Consider the following 27,900-nt stretch of genomic DNA (forward strand, 5'->3'; position numbering starts at 1 on the left):
TAAATGTTGGGCATTCCTATTCCAGTGACCATAACTGGGGCTCAGTGAATCCCACTGGTGTCATCTGTAAGAATTAATTCCTGTATCCCAGCCCAATCTGATTGATAAGTAACCTCAGTGCACCAAGATGGTAACCACGCCTCTCCCGAGTTTGTTTGTAGTAGCACAGTATTCCTTACTGGGTATCTTTTAACTATAGAAGATTAAGGATTAGGTATAGAAATAAAGTAAATTAAACCTACAATATTAATCTTTTTCATATTAAGTTTAAAGACAATCTGTGAATAGTTGGTCTTTAAACTATTTGTAACAGTTAACTTACCATGTTAGATAATAGATTAGCCTTGCTAGTTGAATTTAAAATATGCAGTTGAATAATTAATTTTGATAAACTCTTATGTTGGAAGGTAAAATATAACTTTAATAGCCCTCCAAATGGTAATGGTAATCTGAGATTCACCATAATTATATTATTAGTTTTAATTTATTACTAAGTAAATATATAGATTTACTTTGAAATTTAGAATGTTTTGTTTGTTAAACAATTGAAGTATATCAAAGAGAAAATAAAATATTTTAAATGTGTAAATATTTTTTAAAATATTTAAAGAAATTTAAGTTATAAAAGTCTCTTTTTGAACTACCTTTTACTAGACTTACAAATAGAATAAAAGAAGTGGACTTAATTTATTTTTATTTATTTATGTATTTATTTATTTTATTTATTTGTTTTTATTTTTGGTTGCGTTGGGTCTTTGTTGCTGAGCATGGGCTTTCTCTAGTTGCAGCAAGCGGGGGCTACTCTTCATTGCGGTGCGTGGGCTTCTCATTGTCATGGCTTCTCTTGTTGCAGAGCACGGGCTCTAGGCTCATGGGCTTCAGTAGTTGTGGCGCGCAGGCTCTAGAGGGCAGGCTCAGTAGTTGTGGCGCACGGGCTTAGTTGCTCCCCGGCATGTGGGATCTTCCTGGGCCAGGGATCGAACCCCTGTCCCCTACATTGACAGGCGGATTCTTAACCACTGCACAACCAGGGAAGCGCCAGAGGTGGACCTTTTTAAAGTTTAAGTTTTCTTTTGTGTTGAAAAACTACATTTTAAATTATATAATTTTAATATGTTGAATTTTAATTTTTTAGACCTCAAATTAGCTACACATGGTCTTTTCTATGCTCAAAAGTCACCCTCAGAGATGCAAAAACAACAAAAACAAAAGCAGAATAATAACTCATGTTGACAATCTAGATGGTAAGTTCCTCCCTAACATACTGTGTGTGTATATATATATATATATATATATATATATATATATTTTTTTTTGTATATTCTTTAAGGTAGGAATTGTCTTCCTCAGTATTATGTTTGCAGGGTCTGATGCCTCACTGGTGCCTAATAAATGTTTGCTGTATGCATGCATGAAAGAATGCCTCTGTTGCTTTCCTTTGCACCATCCCCCATACCCCTCAGTCACCCTCCCACATTGTGTCAAAATCTCACCTACCCTTTCGTCCTTAGCTACCTGTCTCCTCACTGGACCGTGAGGTGGAAAAAAAACTTTATTCATGTTATCCTCAGTACCCAGCATAGAAGAGTATTTAGTAATAATATTTGCTCAATGGATTCAATGGTTGAAACAACACAAGTTCTAATTCCATCTTGCCATAAGTCACTTGTTTCTCTTCTCCTTTGGTATAGCATTTTGTATATTGTGTATATATTAACGGATTCATTGTATTCTTCCCTATATTACACTAGATTTTAAGCCCTGTGAAGGCAAGTACTATTGTATTTATCTCTGTATCCACATCACTTCATATAATGCCTTATCAGAAAGTAATCGATAAATATTTACTGAAGTAATAAATTTAAATTTATGCATTAAATTCAAGTAGAAATATCAAGTAAGTAGTTGGAGTCGTATGATTGAAGTCAGGGTATGGACATCACCCTCAGGGCAGTGATGCTGAAACCATGAGAGAGGCATGTCATCTTCAAGGAGAAATGGCAGAAGCAGAAGAATAAAGAGCTAAGGGCTGAATCTTGGAGCGTTGTTCTATTCATTCATTCAACAAATATTTTTGAATTCCTATTATGTGTCAAGCACTAATGAAGGCAATGGAAAGAGTAATGAGTAAGGTCACATGTAACTATAGTAAAGCATGGCATCACGATGTTAGAGGAAATACAAGATGATGTGCTGGTATACAGCACGGGAGCTGTGGTAGTCCTTGGGGATACCCTACACATCCTGGTTCTCTTTCTGGCACATGGTAGGACTGCACTTCCTTACTCCCTCTTAAGTTAGGGATGATTATGGGGTTTGCTTTGGGTAATAAAATGTGAGTACAGAATATATCACTTTCTGAAAGGAGCTTTAAGAGCCACTGCTTGATTCATCATACTTCCTTTATCCTGCCTTGGCTATCATGGAATCACATGTGAGATGGAGTCTCTATTACCTATTAGCTTGAGTCTCTGAGAAACTATGGCAGAGCTTCGCCTCTGAGTCATGATGGACATGTAATGTGGGCAAGAAATAAACTTTGTTGTGTTAAGCCCCTGAGATTTTCAGGGTTGTTCATTATCGCAGCATAACTTAGCCTATTGTGACTGATAAGAGCTTATGGAGTCAACGATGGTCTCCTAAATTTAGGAAGTGACATTTAAGCTGAGACCTGAAGGATGAACAGTTCAGTAAAAAACAGGGAAGAAAGTGTTCTAAGCAGAGTGTACTGATTGTTAGGAGGCACAGAGATGAGAAAATTTAGGAGCACTGCAGGAACTAACATACAGTCAATAAGAATTAAAATGAAGAGGTGTCAGCATTGGTGCTGCGTGTATGGGGAGTGGTGGGTGAGACATGAAGCAGAAGAGAAATGGAAGAGACAGTGGAAAAGTTCAGAAGCAGTTCCACTGTGGTTCTTTGCTCTTTTTTGAAAACTGGACCATACAGCAGCCAACGTGGTATCCTGCAAACTCAGGTGATTTTAAGAAGTCACTGAAAAAAATGCTTGGCTCTTTAAAACATTTGTTCAGAATTCTACTAAGGGCTCTGATGCAAGCATATCATTCTGTCTGACAGGCTGTAATATCGTGGATTAAAGCCACAGGGGCCCAAGACATCATGGACTGGCTACTTGCATTAGTTTTACACTTTCCCTGAATCAGCCCTTCTCCCTTCTTAAAGCTTACAGAGCTTACAGGGCTACAGGAACCTTATTCAGGGCTCTGCTGGGGTCTAAACTGATGATAAATTCGTATGCAGTCTCACTAACTTATCTCAGATACTGTGATTCACAAAGCATTACAAATCACTTCACAGCTGACCACATGGGTTACCTATAACATTTTAGAAGAAAAATACCTACAGCAGTCTTTAATGTAGTTTTTTTTTACAGACAGCTCTTACTGTACTAATTACTACCATGGGGACAGAAGTACTCACAGCAAACTCTCTTAACAACATACTAACCATGACAAACGCTATGCAATTCCAGTTGTAATTTGACCAGTTTCAGTTAACTCTGCTTTAATTTAAATACACACACACCCCTTTCACTTCTTACACACACATTCTTTTCCTTATGTAGTCACGAGTATAATATAAGGTCATCACTCTTCCCCTGAATCCATGTTTCTGCCTAGTCTCCTCAGCCTCTTCCATTCTTGGCTTCCTGGCCCAATGCTAAATAAGGAGATACTCAGATTCCACTGGCAAGTATATGCGATTAGCTGCCAGACTAAAATCTAAGTGAGACATTTACATACTGAGCTGGGAAGTTCTACCATAACTTTAGGTAGATAAACCCAAAAAGGAGGAGAGGTACAAGAAGGAAAGATGAAAGAAAAGTAAAATTGTACAAACTGCCGCAGCTCGAATTCAACAACTAAAGTGCCAAACTTGCCGTCAGTAACAGCACACAGCAAATACACAGTGCCTGCTCCAGACCAAACGCCCAAACAACATTTAGCCAGGGGGGCTGAAGCTGGGGCTAATAGTGGTATCTTACAGACTCTTTAAAAAATTAACTTAAATTCTGATCCTTTCATTTAGTAAGATGAAAGTATGATGCTCAAGTCTTTTCTTGCTGAAGAGGTTATCAGAAGGGGATCATAGAAGTTATCATGCAAAGCAGGACACTTGAAAGGTGGGAGTTATTAATAATCATGCTGGAACAACAGGTAAAAACCATGACTGCACACAGCAAATTGGATTGTATGGTCATCCTAGTTCTATCAGGGAGTTTCCTGATTAGCAGAATAGACATATTCTTAGAGTCAGGTGAGACGTCTGAAAGAGAAGGCTAAAGAAACAGAATGGGAAGAACGGAAGAAAGAAAAAATGTGGAAAAGAGTGGCAACAGTCAACAGGGAAAAAATGAGAGGTCTATTCTAGAAGACGAAGAACGTCTCTAGAAAACAGAGTTCCACAGTCTATCTCTAGCTGTGGACATAATGAGGTTGTCATCATTAAACTCTCTGGTGCCTCCACTCTTGCGTGCAAAGGCAGGTGTAGTGGGTCATGAGAGACAACGTAGAATGTGTGGGGCCTGGGACTGCAGCAAGGGCATCCTGGAGGCCCTGTGAGAGGAGGTGTGGGGCTCCTGCTGCCAACGGCTTAGGGGCAGCTCTATTATGGTCCTCAAGGACACTGCAAGCTCTCAAGGCACAGAGCCCGCTCCTGGAATCTTCAGACAAGCTGGGAGCCACCTGTGTGCAGGGGAGGGGCAGCAGCTGCAGACGCTGGAGTCTACACGAATACAAATGGGAACACGCCAGCATTAGCTCCATGTTAATCCCAGCCTTTCAGAATCACAAACCACAGTAAAGCGTGTTCTAAGTAGATTCTGTCCTCCATTTTCTATAACCTCTTTAGCGCTCTGAGGTAAGTGAAGCCAAATTTTCAGGTTCTTTGGGGGCTGAAAGAGCTCATCTCAGTTCTGAAGTGGCTGGCATGAAGTACCTAGTTAGTAGAAATCTGATGACAGTAGGAATTTGATGACTTAGAAAATCCCTAATGTAGTAAATCTGTCAGCAATTAGTTGAAAGAATACTCAAATCATATTTGGTCGCATATAAAAACGTAAATGAGCAAATTCAAATTGGTGCTATCTGTAATAATCTCTAGTTTCTAAAAATAACTTGGGAGTAGACCAAGCAAACATTAGCTGTCTTCTAATGAAACTGCCTCAGGAAGTGGACCTAAACTTTTGGCAAAGCACTCAAGCTTCCTGGAATGACCTTAAAATCCCTTATTTGTTCTCCCTGCTTTTCAGGAAAAATTCTTAAATTTTCACATGACATGAGTGACAGAGTGGGGTACTTTTAATAATATAAAAAGTCACAAGATCTGAAAGTTAAATTCCACTAGAGAGCTGCACCATCTTCCTTTGTGGGCCGAACAGATACAAACGTCAAAAGACAGAGTGTATTCAACAAAAACAACAAGTGCTCGTCCCCCAGCAGTACAGGGACCTGTAGTCACTTCCGGGGTGTCCACTTCTCTCAGTTAATGCATGCACAATCTTCAACAAATCAGCTACATGATATATTAGGATGTTAACCAAAAACATCCAAATTCTGTTGCTTAGTAACTGCTGTCAAAAGATCCAATTTCCAGCTCTGCTCTTTGTATGGACTAAACCATGAAAAGAGGAGGATTAGGCACCATGATTCTGTCCTGTGCAGACTACAATTTGCAGTGGGATTTACAGGAGGATATTCAAAGAAGATTATTCCTTTCTTGCAAAGCTAGTGGAAAGGAAAATTTCTTCCATTAATTTTCAGTCCTTTTAAAAACAAGACTATATTATGCTATTAATGGGTATAGTTTTATAAATCACTAATTTTCTACTTAATTTTGTTCAAACAATGTAGTCACATCGGATTGTTCTATTTCACCTCTGTACTGATTGTATACTCGGAAAGCACCAACATTAGGTAATTAGTTAAAATCAAATTCTACTGCTTTGTTCTTTTGTTCATTTAATGCCATTAATAGAACTAGTAAAATAGGTGTTTTTTTTTTAAAGTACAGATGCAAAAATTGATAAAGGAATTAAAATTTTTAAACAGAATAAAGTTGGGGAAACAAAAATAAAATGGGGGAGAAGAGAAAGATCTGTGAACACTTCAAATATCTTAATGGAACACATAGTATCCCCCCCAGAATATAAGGATAATACTTCATACAGACTTTGCTAGTATTGAGGAGTTTATCTATGGAGAAAGGATTTATTAAGCAGATTAAGAGAAGTACAAGGTGAATTTTAAATTAATTGGGAATAAACTACTTTCATATATTTTAGCACCATCTGTATGTGAATAAGAATAGCTTAGTTGCAATTAAATCTTAGATACTCATTAAAGCAAGCCTAATGGCCCTCTCTACTAACAAAAACTCATCATCTCTTGGTTTAAGTAATAAAATGCTATATAAAGATATTCTATGAATTAAGTATTCAGACCACCTCTCTTTAAGAAAAGTTAATGTGTTATAATATTTCTGAGTTTCACAAACTATTGTCATTGCAAAACATTTTGAAAAATCTTTAAAACTGAGCATCTAGTCATTAAAATGTAGGTGAATAAATGATTTTAATGCCAATCTTTTACCTATCAAATTTGCAAAAAAATATATATATTTTTAACATCTTTATTGGAGTATAATTGCTTTACAATGTTATGTTAGTTTCTGCAAAAAATATTTTAACAACATCAAGTTTGGGCAAGAGCCCAAGGAAACTGACATTCTTATATGATGGGGCTGCAAGTGTAAATTAGCACAGCTTTCTTAAGAGGTGGGCTTTATAAACATTAGTATTTTTACATAAGTTTTAATAGCAATACTTATAAAAATTTGAAAACCATTAATATTTTTACCTTAGCAATCTCAATTCTGAGAATTTATCCTAAAGAAATAACCAGAAATGTATGTGCAATAATAATGATAAGTAAAAACAACCACTAGACTTTATTGAGCACATATTATATCCCAAGGCACTATGTGATACCGTACATAAATCACCATCTCATTTAATTCTCATAACAACCCAATGAGGCAGCTATTAATATTATCTTCATTTGGTAGATGAGAAAACAGAGGCTTATATGTTAAGTGACTATAAGAGCTGGTAAGAACAGTGGAGCTGGGATTCAAATTCAGGTCTATTTGAAACCTAAGTCCAAATTCTCAGCCAGTAAATCAGGATGCTACTCTCAGAAAAATGTAATAAGAAAATGGGGGCAGTGATTGGGAGTTCTACAGAATATTGTTTATAAAAGTGAAAAAACCTGGAAACAACATAAATGTTCAACAAAAAAGCAATGTTTAAATGGATATTATACAGCTATTAATTTAACATAATATTGAGATACATTTTAACGACAATGAAAAAATTTCATATTAAGTGAAAGAACCAGGTTTAAAACAGTATGTCCAATGTGATCCCCAATATATGTGTGTGTGTATGTGTATCTGAGTAGAGAAGAAAATAGAAGGACAAATATGGACTTTATTTTCTTCTGTGTCCTTTTCTGCATTTTCTAAATTATTTTTGAAGTTGGGAAAAGCTACATTTTGGGGGTGGGAGGGAAGCACTTAAAAGGAAAGAAATGTCTTCTCCCTAATGATAAAGGATTATAAATTATTTGTGCTTTGAAAAAAAAAATCTTGTTTCCATCTTCACACTAAAAAAAAAGAAGGGAAGAAAACAATGGTGGGAGGGAGACTAGAACTACTAAAGAATGGCATTAATATTTCATTTTCAAAAGCAAACTGGAAGACTTAGCACCTTTAGATGGGTTTGAGCCCTCAGGCTTTTGTCAATCTATCATTAGGCAACAATGTGAAAACTATTTGCAGGGAAAGATTTTGCAGTATTTCTAATATATTTCTAAGACACCTATGCTTCATTCTTTTCTCTGTTCTGTTCTTTAGTCACAAGGAATAATATTTTTCCCCAAGGAAAACCCAAAAAGTCTTAATATGAATTTATTATACTGCTGAAGCAGAAATAATTTTTGTAACTTTAAGGGTACACGGATGATCCAGACAGTGAATCACGAATCCAAACAACTTCAAGTAAGCTTGTACAGACACTTATTTTTATACACCTTAGCCTTCTACTCATCTGAAACCCTACCTTGAAAGGCTTCAACAATTTAAAGATTAAATCATAAGTTATTAAGCCATTAATTTAACCATATAAGCCTCTAAAATCAGCACATATTACCTGCCCCCCTCAAGTCAATTTGCAAGAGATTGAAATAATAAAAATGATAATATCTCACACTTGCAAAGCAGCTTTGATGTGCAGAAGCCTAAAATACTTCAAAAAAAACTTTATAGAAAAAACCAGGACCATCCACCCACATCTCAGAGTACATGGGAGGTAGAAGCTGGCAGCTGGTGGAAAGCAGTGGAGTAATTTACCATACGCACAGAAGACGACTACTTTTGAACAAGTATAAGGAATAGATGGAGTTAGGAAAATACAAATAGAATCAGCTGTTCAATTAAATGCTAAGTTCAATGGCCACCAATTCCAAGGGCTATTTAAATTTTCAACAAAAGTGGTTTAAGGGTTCCCTTTAAAGGGAAGAAGACCAAAAAATAAAGAAAAACAACCCCTACCTACATTAGGGAGGTTACTGGTCCTAGTGATTCTGTCCAGATTTTCCTGGGAAGGATAGATATTACGGGTCTCACCTCAGACACAGAATAAACAGACTATGATATTTAAGTTCTTGTGTCTGGCAACATTTCCCTCACTTTCACACTCAACTTCAAAGACCTTACGCAGAATATTTACCTTGACGTTTTGGTGTGCAGGCCTGGAATCCTGTTCCAAGTTCCGCCTCCTCTATCTATTTCAAGCAACCTACACAAATGATTTTTTGCTACCTGCACAAACATGAGACTAACTTCTCAAACTTATATTTTTTTGGAGTCTGCCTTTGAAAGAATGTATCTTCCTCTTCAATCTCTTCCCTAAAGAAAAACTAAGGTAATTCTATCCTACATCTTTATAAAGTGAGGGCCTAAGAACAAGGTAAAAGAACATCTGAGCTGTCTTTACTAGGCAGCAATCCCATTCTCAAGATTCTTTCCCCTCATTCTGGTTTTCTCACATCTCTTTAACTTACAGTAAGTTCTTATCTATAAAAGATCAAGCATGAAAAAAAGGATTTAAGTAAAATAAATACTTCAACTAAATATATAAAAAATAATCTTGGGCTTCCCTGGTGGCGCGGTGGTTGAGAATCTGCCTGCCAATGCAGGGGACACAGGTTCGAGCCCTGGTCTGGGAAGATCCCACATGCCACGGGGCAACTGGGCCCATGAGCCACAACTACTGAGCCTGTGCTTCTGGAGCTTGTGCTCTGCAACAGGAGAGGCTGCGACAGTGAGGCCCACACACCGCGATGAGGAGTGGCCCCCGCTTGCCGCAACTGGAGAAAGCCCATGCACAGAATCGAAGACCCAACACAGCCATAAATAAATAAATAAATAAATAAATAAATAAATAAAATTTTTTTAAAAAAATAATAATAATCTTTCTTCACTGTCTGGGAGTATGCAAAATCAGAATATCAATGAAAATCAAGTGAGGTGAAACAGCCATTAAGAGTGTTCAGCGGGCTTCCCTGGTGGCGCAGTGGTTGAGAGTCTGCCTGCCAATGCAGGGGACACGGGTTCGGGCCCTGGTCTGGGAGGATCCCACATGCCGCGGAGCAACTGGGCCCGTGGGCCACAGTTACTGAGCCTGCGCGTCTGGAGCCTGTGCTCCGCAGCAGGAGAGGCCGCGATGGTGAGAGGCCCGCGCACCGCGATGAGGAGTGGCCCCCGCTTGCCGCGGCTGGAGAGAGCCCTCGCACGGAAGCGAAGACCCAACACAGCAATCAATCAATCAATCAATCAATCAATCAATAAAATTAAAAAAAAAAAGTGTTCAGCATTGATTTTTGTTGTTTTTGTTTTCTGTTTTTAATGAGCAACCACCTACTATCCTAAATGCCTTACATGGTACTTGCTTGAATGTAAGAGCGATGAACCAGACGATCTTAGAGTTCTTTCAGTGCTAGGATTCTATTCTATGTTGTTCTAACTTTCACCAGTGGGTCAAAGCAGCCGTATTAAGAAGGTGACAAATGGCACTTGGAGAAAGGCAAAAAGACAAGGACCGCACTAAGTCTGCTAAGCAGACTGATTACTATCTAATATACCACCATCTTTCTGTAGGGGTTTTGAGAATTTCTTTCCAATGATACACCTCTGTTCTTTCCCAAACTATACAGTCAATTTAACTGACCCTAGTCTGACTTTATACACTGATGAAAGAGCTTAAAAAAATCCTAAATGAATTTGCTCCACTCTACTCAAAAACTCTGAACTGTGATCTTTCAATCAAGTCAATACAAACTTAAGAAATGAAAATTAATCATAATACACACTAAACAAAGCATAATTTGGAAGATAAGGATACTCTAATAAAAATGCATTACAGGGCTTCCCTGGTGGCGCAGTGGTTGAGAATCTGCCTGCCAAGGCAGGGGACACGGGTTCGCGACTTGGTCTGGGAAGATCCCACATGCCACGGAGCGACTGGGCCTGTGAGCCACAATTACTGAGCCTGCGCGTCTGGAGCCTGTGCTCTGCAACAAGAGAGGCCGCGATAGTGAGAGGCCCGCGCACCTCGATGAAGAATGGCCCCCACTTGCCGCAACTGGAGAAAGCCCTCGCACAGAAACGAAGACCCAACACAGCCATAAATAAATAAATTTTTTAAAAAAATGCATTACAAAGTTAAATACTATGTCTAAAACAGTTGCTGTTTCCCACCAAATTCTGCTGATAATTTAATTCCACTTGAGAAGAACATAACTGCCATGGCATATATATATACACACACAAAGATAGATTTATATGTACATGTGTATGTACACACGCACATGCGTGTGCACACACATCTAAGAGACAGGAAATTAAAATGAAAGTAAAAATCTTGATACCTTCTTCATGGCCTGACACTTGGCTGTCTCAGAAAAGCCAATCATCTTATCAGGAGAACAGATCTTGATGAAGGGGAAGTTGGATTCCTCTGCAATCTTTGCAGCCAAAGCAGTCTTCCCACTGTGAGGAGGACCTGCATAACAATACGAGCAAGTCAGGGGAAAAAAGCCAACCTAAGCAAAGATGAATAAAACAAGTTTAAACTTTTATCCACAATGTACCGAGGCCTCAACTAGTTGCTCATTAACATTTCCTGACACAATTTCATGGCAGACATGTTTTCTCTTATTTATTAGCAACTAAATTTAATGAACTGATTAGCACTTCTCAAAAGTATGTTGAAATATATTCCTTCTTTCTTTCTCACATAACCTTAATCTTTCAAACTTCTGGCTAAATATACAAAATGCAAGGGTTTTGCTTCTTTAAAAAAAAAAGAGAATGCATTCAAATGCATATCAGTACCTATGTTATTAGTTCTATCAAATCATTTGTCTGACAAAAAAATACAATCTTCTTCAGAGGTGATATTAGGGGCAGGGAAAACTGCCTTATTAGAAGCAAATGTGACTTAAAGAGCTAGGAAACTAAAGACTCAGGTCTTCTCATGAAGGCAACCAAAGCTACAAACTTACTTATATTTAGACATCTCCTCCCTCCCTTCTGTGTAATAAAAGATGTGCCCCTCTTCCAAACATAAACTGACCAATTATTCTTTCCCATCTTCTCAGGAACCTGACATTATTATTTTTTTTAATTTTATTTTTTTATACAGCAGGTTCTTATTAGTTATCCATTTTATACATATTAGTGTATACATGTCAATCCCAATCTCCCAATTTATCACCCCCCCCCCACTTTCCCCCCTTGGTGTCCCTACATTTGTTCTCTACATCTGTGAGGAACCTGACATTATTGATTGTACCCTCTCCCCCATATGTTCCACCCCTCCCTCTTCCCTGGAGCCTTACCAACCGCATTTAAACAGGCTCTAGTCTACTGACAGTTTAATAAACAAAACAAAAGAAACCTCTTTCTTGACTTCACTACTTTCAACACTTACTCTGCCTTCTCCCTTCGAAATGAAACCTCCCTAAATAATCATCTACGCCAGCTGCCTTCACTCTTCACCTTCCATCCATCCTCAAACAAACGCTATGGCTTCCATTCCCATTACATGGCACAGGCTCCCATCAGGGTCACCAATGACCTCCACATCACCAAATCCAACACTTTATCTGTTGGCCTCTCAGGAATATTTGATACAACTGATAACTCTCCTCTTTATTTATTTTTCTTTTTTTATAATTAATTTTTATTGGAGTATAGCTGCTTTACAATGTTGTGTTAGTTTCTACTGCACAGCAAAGTGAATCAGCTATACCTCTCTTCTTTCCTTAAATACTTTTCTTGGCTTCTGTGACAGCACATTCTCTTTTCTCCCCCTCTTACCTCTCTGGTTATTCTTGCTCAATCTCCTTTGTCAACTCTTCCTGGTCTACTTAGTCCTTAAATGTTGACACACCTCAGAGATCAGTCCTAGGCCCCACATTTCTTCTCAACCTACCCTTTCTGTAAGTGACTTCATCCACTCCCATGGATTCAACAACAGTCTACATACTGACAACTCATGAATGTATACTGCCAGCGAGACCTCTCTTCTAAGCACTAGACCCACATATCCAGTGGGCTACTCAACATTTCCCATTCAATTATCCTATAGGAACCATGAACTTAATGTGTCCAAAACTGAACTCGTGATCTTTCTTTCTGAAATGTACTTCTCCACTAGCGTTCCCAGTCTTAGTAAACAATAGTATTTACCAGCCGTGAATACCAGAAACCTGGGGATCATGTTTGATCTCTCCCCATTTTCAATCTAGTTACTATTTCTAAGCTTCAGCTTCCTCACCTACAAAATAGGGATAACAGCAGCATCTGCCCTCACAGGATTGAAGTGGAGTTTAAATGAGAAGGTATGTGTAAAGTGCTAGTAGACTGACTGGCAAATAGTTAAGAGTTCAAAGAATGTTAGCTTAATTATGCTTAATAATTAATTAATAATTATTATAATTATCTTAAAGTCTCTTTTATTCTCCCTCCTAAATATTTCTCAAAATGGTCTACATAACTCCATCTCTCCTACCACTACAGTACTTCAAACCATAGTCAGCTCTCATTAAAACTAATGTAACCGTTTCTCACCATTGGTCTTTCCTGTGTATTTTTGCCACTCTAATCCATTCTCTATCACAAAGCAGTCATGATGTTTTGAAAATATAAATCTGATCATGTCACTTCACTGCTTAAAATCCTACAAACAGCTCCCCACGGCCCCCTGGATAGAGTCTAAATCGTTAACATGGTCTACAAGGCTTTGCATGAACTGGCTCCTGTCTTACTTCTTCAGTCTCATGTCTTAGCCAATCTCCCTTTCTGTTTCAGTCTCCTTCCATCCCAGGGCTTTTTCACACGCTGGTCCCTCTGTTTAGAACATCTTCCGCAGTTACTCTGCTCGCCCAGCTTCTCCTCATCCTTTAGGTCTTGGCTTAATGTGTTTCTCTCAGGAAGCCCCCACCCCTAGCCCTTTGGCAGGGGCTGGATTCCCCTGTCATGTGGACTCACTGAACTTTTCTGTTGTTCTACTAATTATAACTATAAAAAATAATCTGTAGAATGTCCTTCCTTTTTTGTCTACTTGGTAAAATCCTAACTGATCCTTCAAAGGCTAAATTGAACACTTTCTTTGACCACCCCTGGGCAAAATGACTTGCATTCACATACCCTTACACACATACATGGTAGTTAGGTATTTGTTTACATGGCTTTTTTCATGACCAGACTCAACTCTGTGAATATTTTTGTGTCTCCAGCAACCAGTTCAATGCCTAAGACATAGTAAATACTCAGTGAATATTTTTTTAATTGAATTGAATATTATGTGGTATCATAGAGTCTATTAAGTAACATAGAAATTTAGATACAATCTTATAAGAAAACTAGTTGCTATCATTCATTAGTAACATTCTAACCCAAGAAGATTTAAATTCGTGCACAATATTGGAACACAGAATGGACTGCTATTTTCAGATCATGAACAGGTTTAGAACTGAAAATAATTCATTTTTCTGGAATGTGCTAAATGGTTTTGTAAAAGTGCTTCTTTTTCTTTTTTCAGCTTTTGATGCCATCGCCTAATTTTTCCTCACCTTCCAGAAGGACGCTAACCAATGGTGTGCGGTCACTGTTTTTAGTCTGTTGGACCAGCAGCTCCCCATCTTCTAGAACTCGAGTGACTGGATCACCCCATTTGATGATACCATTCATAATGTAACTTGCATAATCCTCTTGGTTTGTGCCAAATGCCTATGAAGGAAAAGGACAGTTTAAAGCATTTTCAGTGTCAGTATTAAAAATTAAATATTTAAAGGTATAAAGGATGAGTAATAATTCCTACATGCTAGGGCTATAGCAATACCCCATATTAATATAAAAAGCCTGAAAAGCAAAAAGAAAAAAAAACTTATAATTTTTCATTTAACTTTTTACCCAATTGGGGCAAAAACTGTTTCACGTGACTTAATGGAATAAAAAATATATTCTAGGCTCAGATTCTGTGAGGGCTCAAGCCCTCGCAATCCCTGAGAAAGGGTATGTTCCAACGTGCTTGTTTCTATAAGGAGTACATGGGTTGTGGCCTTCTGTCAAGAGCAAAGAGAAAGAGAGAATATGGATTTAGAAATTAGAAACAGTTGGCTCAGCACACAAAGATACTATCCGAACACTGACTGTAGGTGTCATATATTAAAATGGAAATATGAAATGGTAATGAGGAGATCTTGTCCACATACGTTTGGTGGTAGGGCATATAAGTCAAATCGCACCAAAAGGTAAGTGTGTGTGTGTAAATGTAAGATTTAGAACGAGCTAGAAATGAGCAGAGGTAATGAAGATTGAAGGGTTAGGGAAAGGAAAGAAAAGCAATTGCTATATATAATCATTTCATTTGTACTATATATTGGAGCATAAATCACATCCCTTTTCATTTTCAACTTCTAATCTCAAATTGTAACTCCCATCAAACCAGCTACCAAAAGTAGTTAAAAACTTTAGTACTTATTTACTTAATTGAATAGCATTTCCACAAGGTTAACAGGAGAAGAAACGAGTAGGAAAATATAACCCAATGTAATATAAAGCTCATACAGCTTGACAATTTCTAATTTAAAAAAATTATCACAACCCTCAAGTCAAGTTTTCATTCCTCAATGTATGGAATAACTTTAACAGTTCTTTAGAACTTGCACCCCACAGAAAGTCATCCTTTGTAATACTGTCTATAAACAGTATACAGTGGTCTCATCACTCTATTACTTTGCCACTAAATCATTTTCAGATCACTCTTTGGTCCTTGCATACACTAGTGCTTTGATTCCTGAGTACAAAGTAAAGTTCTCATTCCCTGGTCTGAATATGGTAAATGCAGTGGCTGTGTAAAAAGTTATAAAGGAAGAGCCTAATAAATACTGGTTGGAAGGCTGCTGTAGGAAATATGTAGATTGGCTGGCTTTTGTCTAACAGCGTTGAGATACGTGAACCAGAAAACAGTGACCCTCCCAAGCTATATAATATGTATGAGTCATCCTTACTTATCCTGTCATTTCACTTTTTGTTTTATCCCCCAGACCCTTGGAATAAATAAAGTTACTGCTTACTTAACTAAGTTATCTTAGTGGCCCTTTCCTTGTAGCCAAATTATCTGTCTTGAAAAAATTTTAAGATAGATCAGTTAGGCTGGGCTCTAATATTTTTGGTAACTATTACGAATAATAACAGCAAAAGATTAAACCATTTCCACTGCTGAGTAACTTTTGAAAGTAATTATTTTATATTTAAAAGTCAGAATAGTCATAAAAAAGCAGACAGGGGGCTTCCCTGGTGGCACAGTGGTTAAGAATCCGCCTCCCAATGCAGGGGACACGGGTTTGAGTCCTGGTCTGGGAAGATCCCACATGCTGCAGAGCAACTAAGCCCGTGCGCCACAACTACTGAGCCTGCGCTCTAGAGCCTGTGCGCCGCAACTACTGAAGCCAGCGAGCCACAACTACTGAGCCTGCGAGCCACAACTACTGAAGCCTGCGTGCCTAGAGCCCGTGCTCCGCAACAAGAGAAGTCACCACAATGAGAAGCCCACACACCACAACGAAGAGTAGCCCCCGCTTGCCACAACTAGAGAAAGCCCACGCGCAGCAACAAAGACCCAACATGGCCAAAAATAAATTAATTAATTAATTAATTTAAAAAAAAAAGCAGATAGGGCTAAAACAAGTTGATTTTTGTCTTTAAAGAAGATACTTGCAACAAATAATTATTGTCAAGGATATATAAAGAACTTATACAGATCAAATAAAAATAAACAATACAACAGAAAAATAGGCAAAAGACATGAATGGTATCTCACAGAAGATACTCATATGGCCAATAAACATATGGAGAAATACTTCACAGGTAATCAGTGAAATGAAAATCAAGACCAAAACGCGATCCCATTTTACATCCAACTGAATGGCAAAAAATAAGTCTGACAATACCAAGTGTTGTAGAGGATGTAAAGAACAGGATCTCTTTTACATTATTGGGGGAAGTGTTTATTGGTTCAACCACTGAAAAAAACAGCTTGAAAGTCTTAGTTTGAAGTTGTACATTCATATACCCAACAACCCAGCAATTTTACTCCTAAACATATATCTAGGAGAAACTCATTCAAGAATGCTTTAGCAGCAGTTGTTTGTAATAACAAAAAACTGGTAACATTCCAACTGTCCATTGATAGGAAAACAGACAAATTGTGTTAGTCACACAATGGAATGCTATTCAGCAATGAAAATAAATGAGGCATAGCACAATCATATAGATGACTTGATAATAAAATATGTAATAAAATAGCACGTCTCAAAAAATTAATACATACCATATTTTATTTTACACACTGTAGACTAATGACACTGTGTCATGAATTAAAGATTAAGGTTAATCCAATTCTGTGCACCCAACGTCCATTGAAGAAAGAAAAACAACATACACACCTTTTTAAGGTTCTACAATTTGTTTTTATATTAATATAGGACTCCAAATAATGGTTACTAAAACATGAGTGGTTGTTTTATAGGAAAATGGGTTAATGACCTTATAATATATTCTAAAATTCCAACTATGACTATTGAGTTTTGAGTATATTTTAAGAAAATTGACACCTTTTTAAAAAGGGCACTGAAAATGGTTAAAAGTTTAGAAACTATAGCAGTTAGAGGAACTGGAGGTGTTGAGCAAGAAAAAGGGATGCTTTGGAGGAGGGTGGGGAAAGGGAGAGAGAAAGGAGATGAGAATTAATTTTAAACATAATAACTAACATATGAAGGATGGATGAATTAGGATGAATTTAGGTTTCCGTAGCTTCAGATTATATAAGAACCAATGAGAAAACTATTTCTAGTTCAAAACAATTTAAGAACTAATAATTAGAAAGTCTCAAAATTGAATGGTCTGCCTTACAAGATCGTGAGCTCCCTATCATGAGAAATATTTCAGTAAGTCTTGGTTAATTACCCAGCCATCAGAGTTACTGAACAGATGTTTCTTATATTGGACAGTTCCAGTACTGAGATTTTGATTTTTTTAAAACTACATGTGCTATAACCTTCCAAAATACTAGGTAAAATGGCACTTATTTTTCCCTGTGAATTATTATTATATTTTTTGGCTTATACATCACTCAGTATTCATACTCACTGGTTTGATATCATTCTCCAAAGAAGCAAGGAAGTCTCCTCTTGTCACCTGCAGGCTCTCTGCTTTCTCCATGTCCACTTCCACTTTTGTACTGGCCTAATTAGAAATGAAAACAAAACGTTAAGGACTTCCAAGATTTAAGAATATTTTCAGCCTAAGAATACAACACCTGAGGATATAAAAGGCATATTTCCACAGACAAAAAAAATCTCTCTCAAATTCACAAACACACACACACACACACACACACACACACACATACACATACATACCTACATATACATATATTATGCCTTTTGCCTGAACAACTCCACTTCTAGGTGGAGTTTATCCCATAAATATACTCACAAATGTGCACAAAGTTATATGTACCAGGGTATCTACTAGAGTAATTTGTAATAGCCGAAGACTGGAAGCAAATTGAATGTCCATGAAGAGGGTACCAGTCAAGTAAATTATCACATATCTTTACCAAAGAACACTGGATACTGGTTTTTTTGTTTTGTTTTGTTTTCAAAATGAGGCACGAGGAGGAGAAACTATATAGAGAGGGTCTCTAGGAACAGTGGTTTTCATCCTCGGCTGCCTATCAGAATAACGCCTAGAGTCTTTAAAGATATACACACACACACACACCTACATACTTATATAGATGCCCAGCCCCACCCTGCAGGATTTTGATTTAACAGATCCAGCAGAGGGTCCAGGCATTTACATTTTTATAAAGTGCACAGGTGGTTCTGATGCTCAACCAGGTTTGTGAACCCTTATTCAAGGAGACCAAGGACCTACAACTTTGATTTTTACTCATACTCTGTACTTGAGAATCTATGTTCCAGCTCCAAATATTCTGCTTACTGCACCTGGAGCTACCACTTAGAACAGACATCTGGAGAAGCATCAATGCCTTTATCAGCACTTGGAGCTGCCTGGACCTGATGAGTGACTGAGATACCAACACACTTTTTAATGTGACTGGGCTCACTCTCAATAGCACAAGGCAAGTGAGTCTAATTTTTAAAATGGTACTACGGGCTTTAAAAAAACATATATTCAAAAAAATCTGACTATAAAACCAAAGTATGTTAAGCAGTATCAACCTTCCAAAGGTTATTATAAAATATGAGTCATGTTCCTTTAGGAATGGACTGCTGAGACAAATAAAATGATAAACATTTTGTAAAACTCAGCCTTATGGGACAAAAAGAACTCTGTCAGAAAACTAGATCAAGATGGCAAACAGAATACTTTTATTTGTCTCCCTTCCTGCCCCAAATCCCATGAAATGACAGAAAGTGAGAGAGAAAGGTTAAAAAGCATGGAACATGTATCTGGAAGTTTTAACACTGATCTAAGAGGAGTCTCAGAAGGACAGAAGAGAAAGAATGATAGAGAAAAAACAATAAAAGACAGAAGAAAAAAAATTCCTCCGGCTTAAGAAAGGTGTATCTTTGCAGTTTAAAGGTTTCAATGAGTGATCAGGGTAAATGAAAAGAAACCCACCTCTGTCTAGACACAGTGTTGTAAACTATCAGAACACCAAAGGTGAAGAGAAATTTCTAGAACCTTATTGAGAGACAAAAACAGGTCACCTGTAAAAGGAACCAGAATAAACACTAGAAACTAGAAGACAATGTAACCATGTCTTCAAAAATCCATCTGGCTATCTATCTATCCTAGAAAATGATTCTCGTATGTACATAGGGAGGCACAGGCAAGCCTTTTCCTAACAGTGTTATGAAATACTATTATGATTTCCTTTTAGAGTGAAACTGAATTCAAATGACAGAAACATATAGCAATATGAAGGGAAAATCTTGTCTATCTTTCAGCATTTGCTGAAAAATATGACAGATTTCAGGACTGGAGCTGGTGTGAACCTTGTATTTTTACTACTAAGGAAGGACTCACCCAATGAATTAAAGTGAATTAAGATGGTTGGGGGACAGCTATTTTAGAACAAGTTGTTTTTAGACACTCCAGGAATTTCAGAAGTCACCTAATTGTAAGTAATCAATATTACAATGATAAACCTTTCATACCTATTCATTAAAATAAGTTTTCTAAGGACTTCTCTTGGCTAACTTTTACTATTTTGTCAAAATCGCAAAATGTTATTTAAAAAAATCTACAATTCTGAATTTTTACTCATTCAGAAAACCTTTTCTTATTCGTCTGAATTAGTGTGATTTTTTCTGCATTTTATTTGTAACAGCTAATCAATATGGAAGAGGCAACATCTTTCAGCTTATACCTGCAGAAACTAATAAACTTGTATTTCAACACTAGCAAATATCCAGTGGTCACACTTAAATTTCATAACCTTTTAAATCTGACCTTTCAAAGTTCTTATCATTCCTCTTAAATTAAGGGTAGAATGACCTTAATCATTCAAAATTCTACAGAAAATAAAAAAGAATTTTATTGAAATTCTGCAAACATAAATCAGCTTTGATTCAGTTGTAAAGTGTGTGTGTGTGTGTGTGTGTCCTCAATTCATTTCCTTACAACAGATTAGAGCAGAAGAAATTTGTGTTATCTTCTCTACCTGAAGCAGAAATTCCTTGCAAGCTAAAAACAACCAAATGTCACATGAATTTTAGTTGACCACAAACATGGGTTCAAGCACAAATGACATGCACATCAGGTGTTCATGACTGGATTTTCCACTTGCTTCAAAAAAACCTGAAAGAACAGTTTAACAGGGAAGACTTGTTTAGTTTATTCCACCTGACTTTGTTTAAACCTAATTCTTTTGAAAAGGAAGCAAAATAGCACTAATAATGGCTTTTTTTTTGGCCACGCCAGTCGGCTTGTGGGATCTTAGTTCCCCAACCAGGGATTGAACCCAGGTCCTGGCAGTGAGAGCACCGAGTCCTAACCACTGGACTGCCAGGGAATTCCCAATAATGGCTTTTTATAATACAAAGAAAGAACATCATAATAAACAGATGAATGTTTCCTACACCAACTGTAAGTCGTAAGTTTCAAATTAAATACTTACTCATCAATCACTACTAATAAAGCTATAAATATGTACAGAAATGAGAATACTAAAACTGTGTGCCTTTTGTTCAACTGAGGAAGAGTCTTGTTGGGAAAACAATGTTTGAAGACCTGGACAGTGCAGATTTTTTTAAATGCAGAAAAGAAAGTAAATGTTAGTACTATTTCTTTTTTGGTAGTGAGGTTAGTGTCTTAGATATCTCTCCCTTCCCTGAAGTACCTGTGAAGTCCCTTGCATTAGATATTCCACAGATAACCAAAAAAACCAAAAGCTGTTTGGTACAAAAGGTGTTGATCACAAGCCTATATGCATCATCTGAAGTTTAAATTAAAGATAATTCAACAACATGGAAAAAGTGAGGGAAATAATGTCCACTATTTGCACTACTTCTTACTTGCAAATCTGAAAGGATAACATATTCTGTACAGTGGTGGTGAACATTTTAGCTTTAAATCAGAAATATTATAACTGCAAATAGTCAACAAAAATCAGAAACTCAGCTATTGAAAAGGATGTATACAGTATCCTCTCAAATCAGCCAATAATAACAAAAATGGAAGTAAACATTTATATAGTTTGTAAGGCACTTCCACAAACAGTATTTGATTTCATTTTCACAAAAACTTGATGAAATAGGTAGTTATTTCCCCTTGACAAATCAGAAACAAAAAAAGTGGGAAGAACTGTAACACATAACCACACCTTCTGACTACAAAACTTGTGATTTTTCCACCGTTTCTCATTGCCCCGTGTGTAGATAAATCCAATACATGCTTAAAGAAAGCATGTTTCTTGACAATGGCTTAGAAGACACTTGGGATAAGATTACTGTGATAAAAATGACAAATGACTAAATAAGATAAAAATTCAGTGGCTAATGCATATGAAAAATCTGATACCTAATAAACTAGCTATTGTGGATTATAGCATCAAGAAGCACTGGTGTGGTCTGAGGTGAAAGATTGGTATGGTGGGCAGCAATTTTCACATCATTTATACAATTTTTCTTGAAGTCACCATCACTTTTTCTAAGACATTTCTTATGGCAAGGAGAAAGAATGGATGAATGAAATGAATGGATCCATTCTATAAAGGACCCAATACTATATTTCCCACACTATTCAGTCCTTTGGCATTCTCAATTTTTTTTTTGTTTTGTTTTAATGCAGTAGTACTAGTATCCACCTCCCCACTGGGTCTCCAGTATTTAAAAGAGGTTTACCATCTTGTCTAAAGTGGCCTCTTCCATTATGGCATTCTTGAGCTAGAACAAAGTCAGTTCCATTATGTAGGGGAATTATGGCTTATAGATAGAGTTTGATTCAGAATACATATTTACTAATTTAAAAAATATTTACTGAACAGCTACCATATTCTCAGTATTAAGACCTATATGAAATACTGTGGGAGATTCAGAAATGAATAAGATATGGACTTAAAGTCTACAACAGGGGTTGACAAACTTTTTCCATAAAGGGCCAGATAGTAAATATTTTAGGCTTTGTGGGCCATGCAGTCTCTTTTGCAAATACTCAACTCTGCCATTGTAGCATGAAAGCAGCCACAGACAATACATAAATGAACAGGGGTGGCTGTGTTCCAAAAAAACTTTATTTATAAAAACTGGTGGTTGGCTGGATACGGCCCATGGGCCACAATTTACCGACCCTTGGTTTAAAACCATTGCCAGGGTATACCCGAATAAAACATACTCGACCTGACTGTTCAGGCTTTTACTATTTCCTGCGTGAATTGTTATACAAGTTCCCCTCTCTTGTCTTACATCACCAACTTCACTCCCCTAAATACTCCACTCGACACAGCTGCCAGAGTGAGCTTACGTTTTTTTTTTTTTTTTTTTAAACTTTTATTTATTTATTTATGGCTGTGTTGGGTCTTTGTTTCCGTGCGAGGGCTTTCTCCAGTTGCGGCAAGCGGGGGCCACTCTTCATTGCGGTGCGCGGGCCTCTCACTATCGCGGCCTCTCTTGTTGCGGAGCACAGGCTCCAGACGCGCAGGCTCAGTAATTGTGGCTCACGGGCCTAGTTGCTCCGCGGCATGTGGGATCCTCCCAGACCAGGGCTCGAACCCGCGTCCCCTGCATTGGCAGGCAGATTCTCAACCACTGCGCCACCAGGGAAGCCCTGAGCTTACGTTTTAACACTACGTCACTGCTATTCTTAAAACTCTTCAATGGCTTAGCACTACTCACAGAAAAGAAGTCCATACTTCTTAGCACCGTATAAAAAAAAGGCTCTTTGTGCTCCATCCCCTGCTTTAGCCTCTGACGTATCCCCCACGTCTCTCTCTACCTCCCCTTCCCTACCTTTTATGCTGCAGCAATACTGAATTGCTCTAACACAATATGCTGTTTGTATGTCTCTGTTCCTTTGCATATTTGTTCTTTCTACCTAAAATGCCTGACTCCATCAGGAAACATATCCACCCAGAAATTCCTCTGTGAAGGCTCCTCTCACCCGACAAGCTGACCACACCTGACACCTTTTCACTTCCTTACCCCGTATGTACTTTCTATTACTGCATGTGGAGGATTAGACTGTGAGCTGCTCAAGGGTAGGCAACTGGAGCATTAACCCCTAGTACAGTGTCCGGCACACACTACGCTAGATAAACCCACTGATCGAAAGTCAACAGAAGGTATTGTAAATGATGCATTACTATTTCTTTTTTTTTTTTTTGGCCGCACTGTGTGGCTTGCGGGATCTTAGTTTCCCCACCAGGGTTTGAACCTGGGCCACCGCAGTGAAACCGCCAAGTCCTAACTACTGGACTGCCAGGGAATTTCCGATACATTACTAGTTCAAGGAGGAATAGAACACACCATTCTTGAAAGGGAGAATGAGAAAAAGTTTGAAGAAAGTGGTGGTACATGAGCCAGGTATTGAAAAGATAAGTAAACATAGAGGGTAAAGGTTCTCAGTGAAGAAGAAGAAAAAAAAAAGAGGCAACAGCAGAGAAGTAGAAAAATACATTAATATCTGATGACTGGTAAATATTCAATATTTTAGTTTGGCTAAAGTGTATGGAGAATAACTGGGAACACATCAGGAAAGGCCAATTTAGGGTCAGATCTAAGAGGACCTTAAAGACCAGACTAAGACTTCTATACTTTGTTCTGTAGGTCATGGTGAGTCACTGAAAGTTTCTGAAGAATAGAATGGTGTGAAACAGGAAGGTTAATCAAACAGAAGACAGGTGGTGGCAATGAGAACTGAAAGATACTGCCAAGATAGAACTGACAAAATTTGGCAAATAACTTGATGTAGGACACAGTAGAGTGGTAGAAATCAAAGATAATCTTTGGGAAATTGGGATAAACAGGGAAGTAGGAGCAGGAAGGAAAGTAGTAAAAAAAAAAAAAATCCAAAAAAGTGAATTTGGTTTTGGAATATTAAATTTGAGACCTGATAACACATCCAGGTAGAGGTATTTGGTATAAATCTGAAAGTGGGAGAAAGATACTTTAAAGAGACGAGACATAAATCTGGGAGTCATCTAACTCTTTATCACTCTCTTTAAGTGATGGTAAAGGATCAAATGCACTTTATCACATTTTATTTACCAAAATGAAAGTATCCTTTGTATGTATTTCTACCAAAGTATCAGTAACATTATTGTATTAATTTGCAAACATATCTATTTCCCTGACTCTCTACTCCATGTGGGAAAAGGTCGTGCTTTATTATCTTTGTGTCTCCCGCTTAATACCTTGAAAATAGCAGGTATTCAATATATTTACTTAATGAAGCAGCCCCCGTAATTCTAGCATGTAGAAAATCCAACTTCCTATGTCATGTTACAAGTCAACACAGCACAAATTTTTAAAAAATTCTTCAAAATCTTCATCTTCACGTGTCTGTATCAAATGGTGGCAACCTAAGGTAAATGGGTCAGTGGTTACCATGGGGCAGATGCTACCATTATCTTTTTTCCAACTACTCGAAAGATTTAGCAGTTGACAATTAATTCCTATACCTTTTACCATGTCTATTCTCCATCAGAAGTCAGTATTACCCTAGTCCTTAGTATGCTTGAAAGGAAAGAGAGAGAATACTGGCATGGTATTTACAGGGCTGCAGACTCCTAATATGGCAGTTGATTTTACTGACCTTTATGTGTCTGTTCATAGCAGTGGACTGTGCTGCTCGCACCAGACCTTCGAGCTCAGCACCGCTGAAGTTCTTGGTCTCTACGGCCAGTTCTTTGATGTCTACATCAGCAGAGAGCAACTGATGCCCTCTCATCCTTGCTGTGTGGATGTGAAGGATCTGGAGTCGGCCTTTCTCATCTGGTAAGCCTGATAAAATTGAAAATAAAATAAAGATTATTATAATCTTAATGTTTTTCTTATAGGTACTCAAGCGTGTAAATATCTGCTTCTGATACACAACTTTTCTAACAAATATTAAGTTATATGACTTTGCTCCTGCTAATGAACTCTAATTACACTCCCCTCCCCCAATCAGTGACAGATCTATTTACCTATCTCCATTTTAACTTCCAGTCTTCCAGGTCGAAGGAGAGCCTCATCTATGAGATCTGGTCTGTTGGTCATTCCTGAGCACAGTTGTTAAAACAAAACAACACACAAATTATCAGAATTCAAAAATAAGATAAAATGTCCCTTCAGTATGTGTAAGAATAGCAATTTCCCTGACAACCTAAGAGGACATTTTATAAAAGCCAAATAGAAAAGCAGTCATTTTCAGAAATATCATTTGTTCTCGACCTAATGAAAATACCTGGGGACTTTGCTTTAGTATTTCACTACTGTACAGGCCAGTGGAATATAAATGTAATGAAAGCTTCAAATATTTAAAAAGAAAATTTTAGGTTCAGAGAGGGTAAGTAAACTGTCAAAGTGAGAGAGGGGCAATGTGAACATGATCTGTCTGACCCCAACATCCCTTCTCTTTTTTGTAGGCCAATGTTTTTCAACCTTCATAAACGGCAGAATTTTTGTTTTATTTTCAAAGTCATCTTAAGAAGAACTTCAGTACATAAAGCAGTTAAAAAGATAAGTTATAATAGGGATGCATGATCTGAAGCTCAAACCCTGGCCGCACAGACCCTGAAGTACCTCTGAGGACTCCTGGAGGCCTACAGGACCCAGTTTGAAAACCACTGCATTACATTGTGCAGCCTTTTTCACTTGTTAACTATAAGTTTAAAGCCATGAGTTGGGACTTCTCTGGTGGTCCAGTGGTTAAGAATCTGCCTTCCAATGCAGGGGACATGGGTTCGATCCCTGGTCGGGGAACTAAGAGCCCACGTGCCACAACTAGAGAGAAGCCCATGTGCCGCAATGAAGAGCCCGCGTGCCGCAATGAAATATCCCACATGCCACAACTAAGACCTGACGTAGCCAAAAATAATAAAAAATAAATTTTAAAAAAAAGTGAGGATTTTTATTAAAAAAAAAAAAAGCCATGAGTCACTAAAACCCATTTTTCATTTGTCCTATTAAGGCTAGACATTAAAATAGTAAAATTCTTCAATATCACTTGATTCTAATTTGGAAACACTGGCAAAATAGTATAATTACAAGCTACACAAATCTGAATTCAGAACCTATGTATCTAATGTTTTTGAAATCATAGTCCTTTTTTTTTTAAACCAAGCGAACATACCAATGACTAAGATGTTGTTTAGTTGCTCTACCCCATCAATTTTGGACAGCAACTGGTTGACGACAGTGTCATGAACTCCTGTGCTACCAGCCATGCTCCCTCTCTGTTTGCAGATGGCATCAATTTCATCAAAGATGATGATGTGCAAACCACTGTTAGCACCAAGCTAGTAAAAGAAATTACATTAAAGGTCATAATTTGAATATATTATTAAACAAACTAATCAAAAAAGCAAAACAAAGCTTTCTCGCCTTTTGACTAATAAATGTAGCCAGTATAATCATGATTGCTGCCCTCTCAAAGGTGTTGGAACTGCAGTCTCAGAATTCTGCAAAGTGAAAAGGCATTCCCCAGAACCTCATATTTAATACACGTAAAACGAAAACACACATTATATACTGATGAAAGTGAATAGTCCATCATAACTAACTATTCATTCACACACATTTCTTATCTCACTCTTTGAAAGAAGAACTGTCAAGCATTTCTTAAGTCAATGAATGGCATCTCCCTCCCATTTTCCCTGAGTTTTGGTGAGAGGATAGCCCCCAAAGCAGTAAGTTTAATATTTTTAATACTATATAGCTGAAGAGTAACTCCACACAGAGGTGGACTGGGAATTGGGCAAATGGGAGAAGATACTGAACTTGATTCATATTCAGTTATATCATATGAAAACAGATTGCTTCTTCTGAACAGTAAAGTGAGAACAAAGTTTATAAAAAGAACATGGTCAAGCAGATGCTGTTTCTTCTACACAGTGATTTCTGTTTTACTTTGTCAGATATAGAATTATCATTAAAAGAAATCAGTTTATATATTTTGAACTTTTAATAGATGCAAATACTTTTAAATGCCAATAATTCACTAGGTTAAGTTAACATGGACCTTCTAGCAATTTATATTTAAGTAATTAAGTCTCTTGTTAGGAACCAAAGGGGGAAGTGCATTGCAGAGATTTTTTTTTTTAACAAAAACCATTAGGGATTAGCAAAACAAAACAGGTGAAAATGAACATAACCTAAATATGACAACATACAGATGGTATAAATGATGGGCATAATGAGATTCAAGATTAGATATGGTTGGTATTCACTAAAACTCTGGCAAGGATATCATTTTTTTTTTAAATAGACTTAAAATTTTTATTATGAAAGTATTAGATGTTAACTGAGCAAAAGTTATAAAACAAATAGAAATAAGTTTAAAATAAACTATATTATATTGCTTAAAGATAAATGCTGTTAATGCAGATTTATTTCTGTTTTAATTTTATTTTAATTAAAAATTGGAAACTCACTGCATCTTGCATTCTCTTGAACATTAACTGTTTTTTAAAAACAATTTAAAATTGTTATTTTGGGTTCTAATTGCAAAATACATGATCACTACAGAAAACTTGGAAAAAATACCAAAAGATGTAAAGAAATCTCAATCATCCAA

At 37.2% G+C, this 27,900-nt stretch overlaps 1 protein-coding gene across 2 annotated transcripts in view; it reads right to left on the minus strand.

Moving 5' to 3' along the window:
• The window catches only part of NSF (N-ethylmaleimide sensitive factor, vesicle fusing ATPase), a 160,142-nt gene that overhangs the window by 30,573 nt on the left and 101,669 nt on the right, over window positions 1–27,900 (minus strand). For both annotated transcript variants that reach the window (XM_007175848.2, XM_007175849.2), the window contains exons 10-15: window positions 26,458–26,623; window positions 25,310–25,384; window positions 24,937–25,124; window positions 17,800–17,895; window positions 14,220–14,376; window positions 11,010–11,143 (exon numbers count right to left, since the gene is read on the minus strand). In XM_007175848.2, the coding sequence (XP_007175910.2) occupies window positions 11,010–11,143; window positions 14,220–14,376; window positions 17,800–17,895; window positions 24,937–25,124; window positions 25,310–25,384; window positions 26,458–26,623 (816 nt within the window). The remainder of the gene's footprint in view (window positions 1–11,009; window positions 11,144–14,219; window positions 14,377–17,799; window positions 17,896–24,936; window positions 25,125–25,309; window positions 25,385–26,457; window positions 26,624–27,900) is intronic.

This window comes from Balaenoptera acutorostrata, chromosome 20 (assembly GCF_949987535.1).
Source record: "Balaenoptera acutorostrata chromosome 20, mBalAcu1.1, whole genome shotgun sequence".
NCBI classification, from domain to species: Eukaryota; Metazoa; Chordata; class Mammalia; order Artiodactyla; family Balaenopteridae; genus Balaenoptera; species Balaenoptera acutorostrata.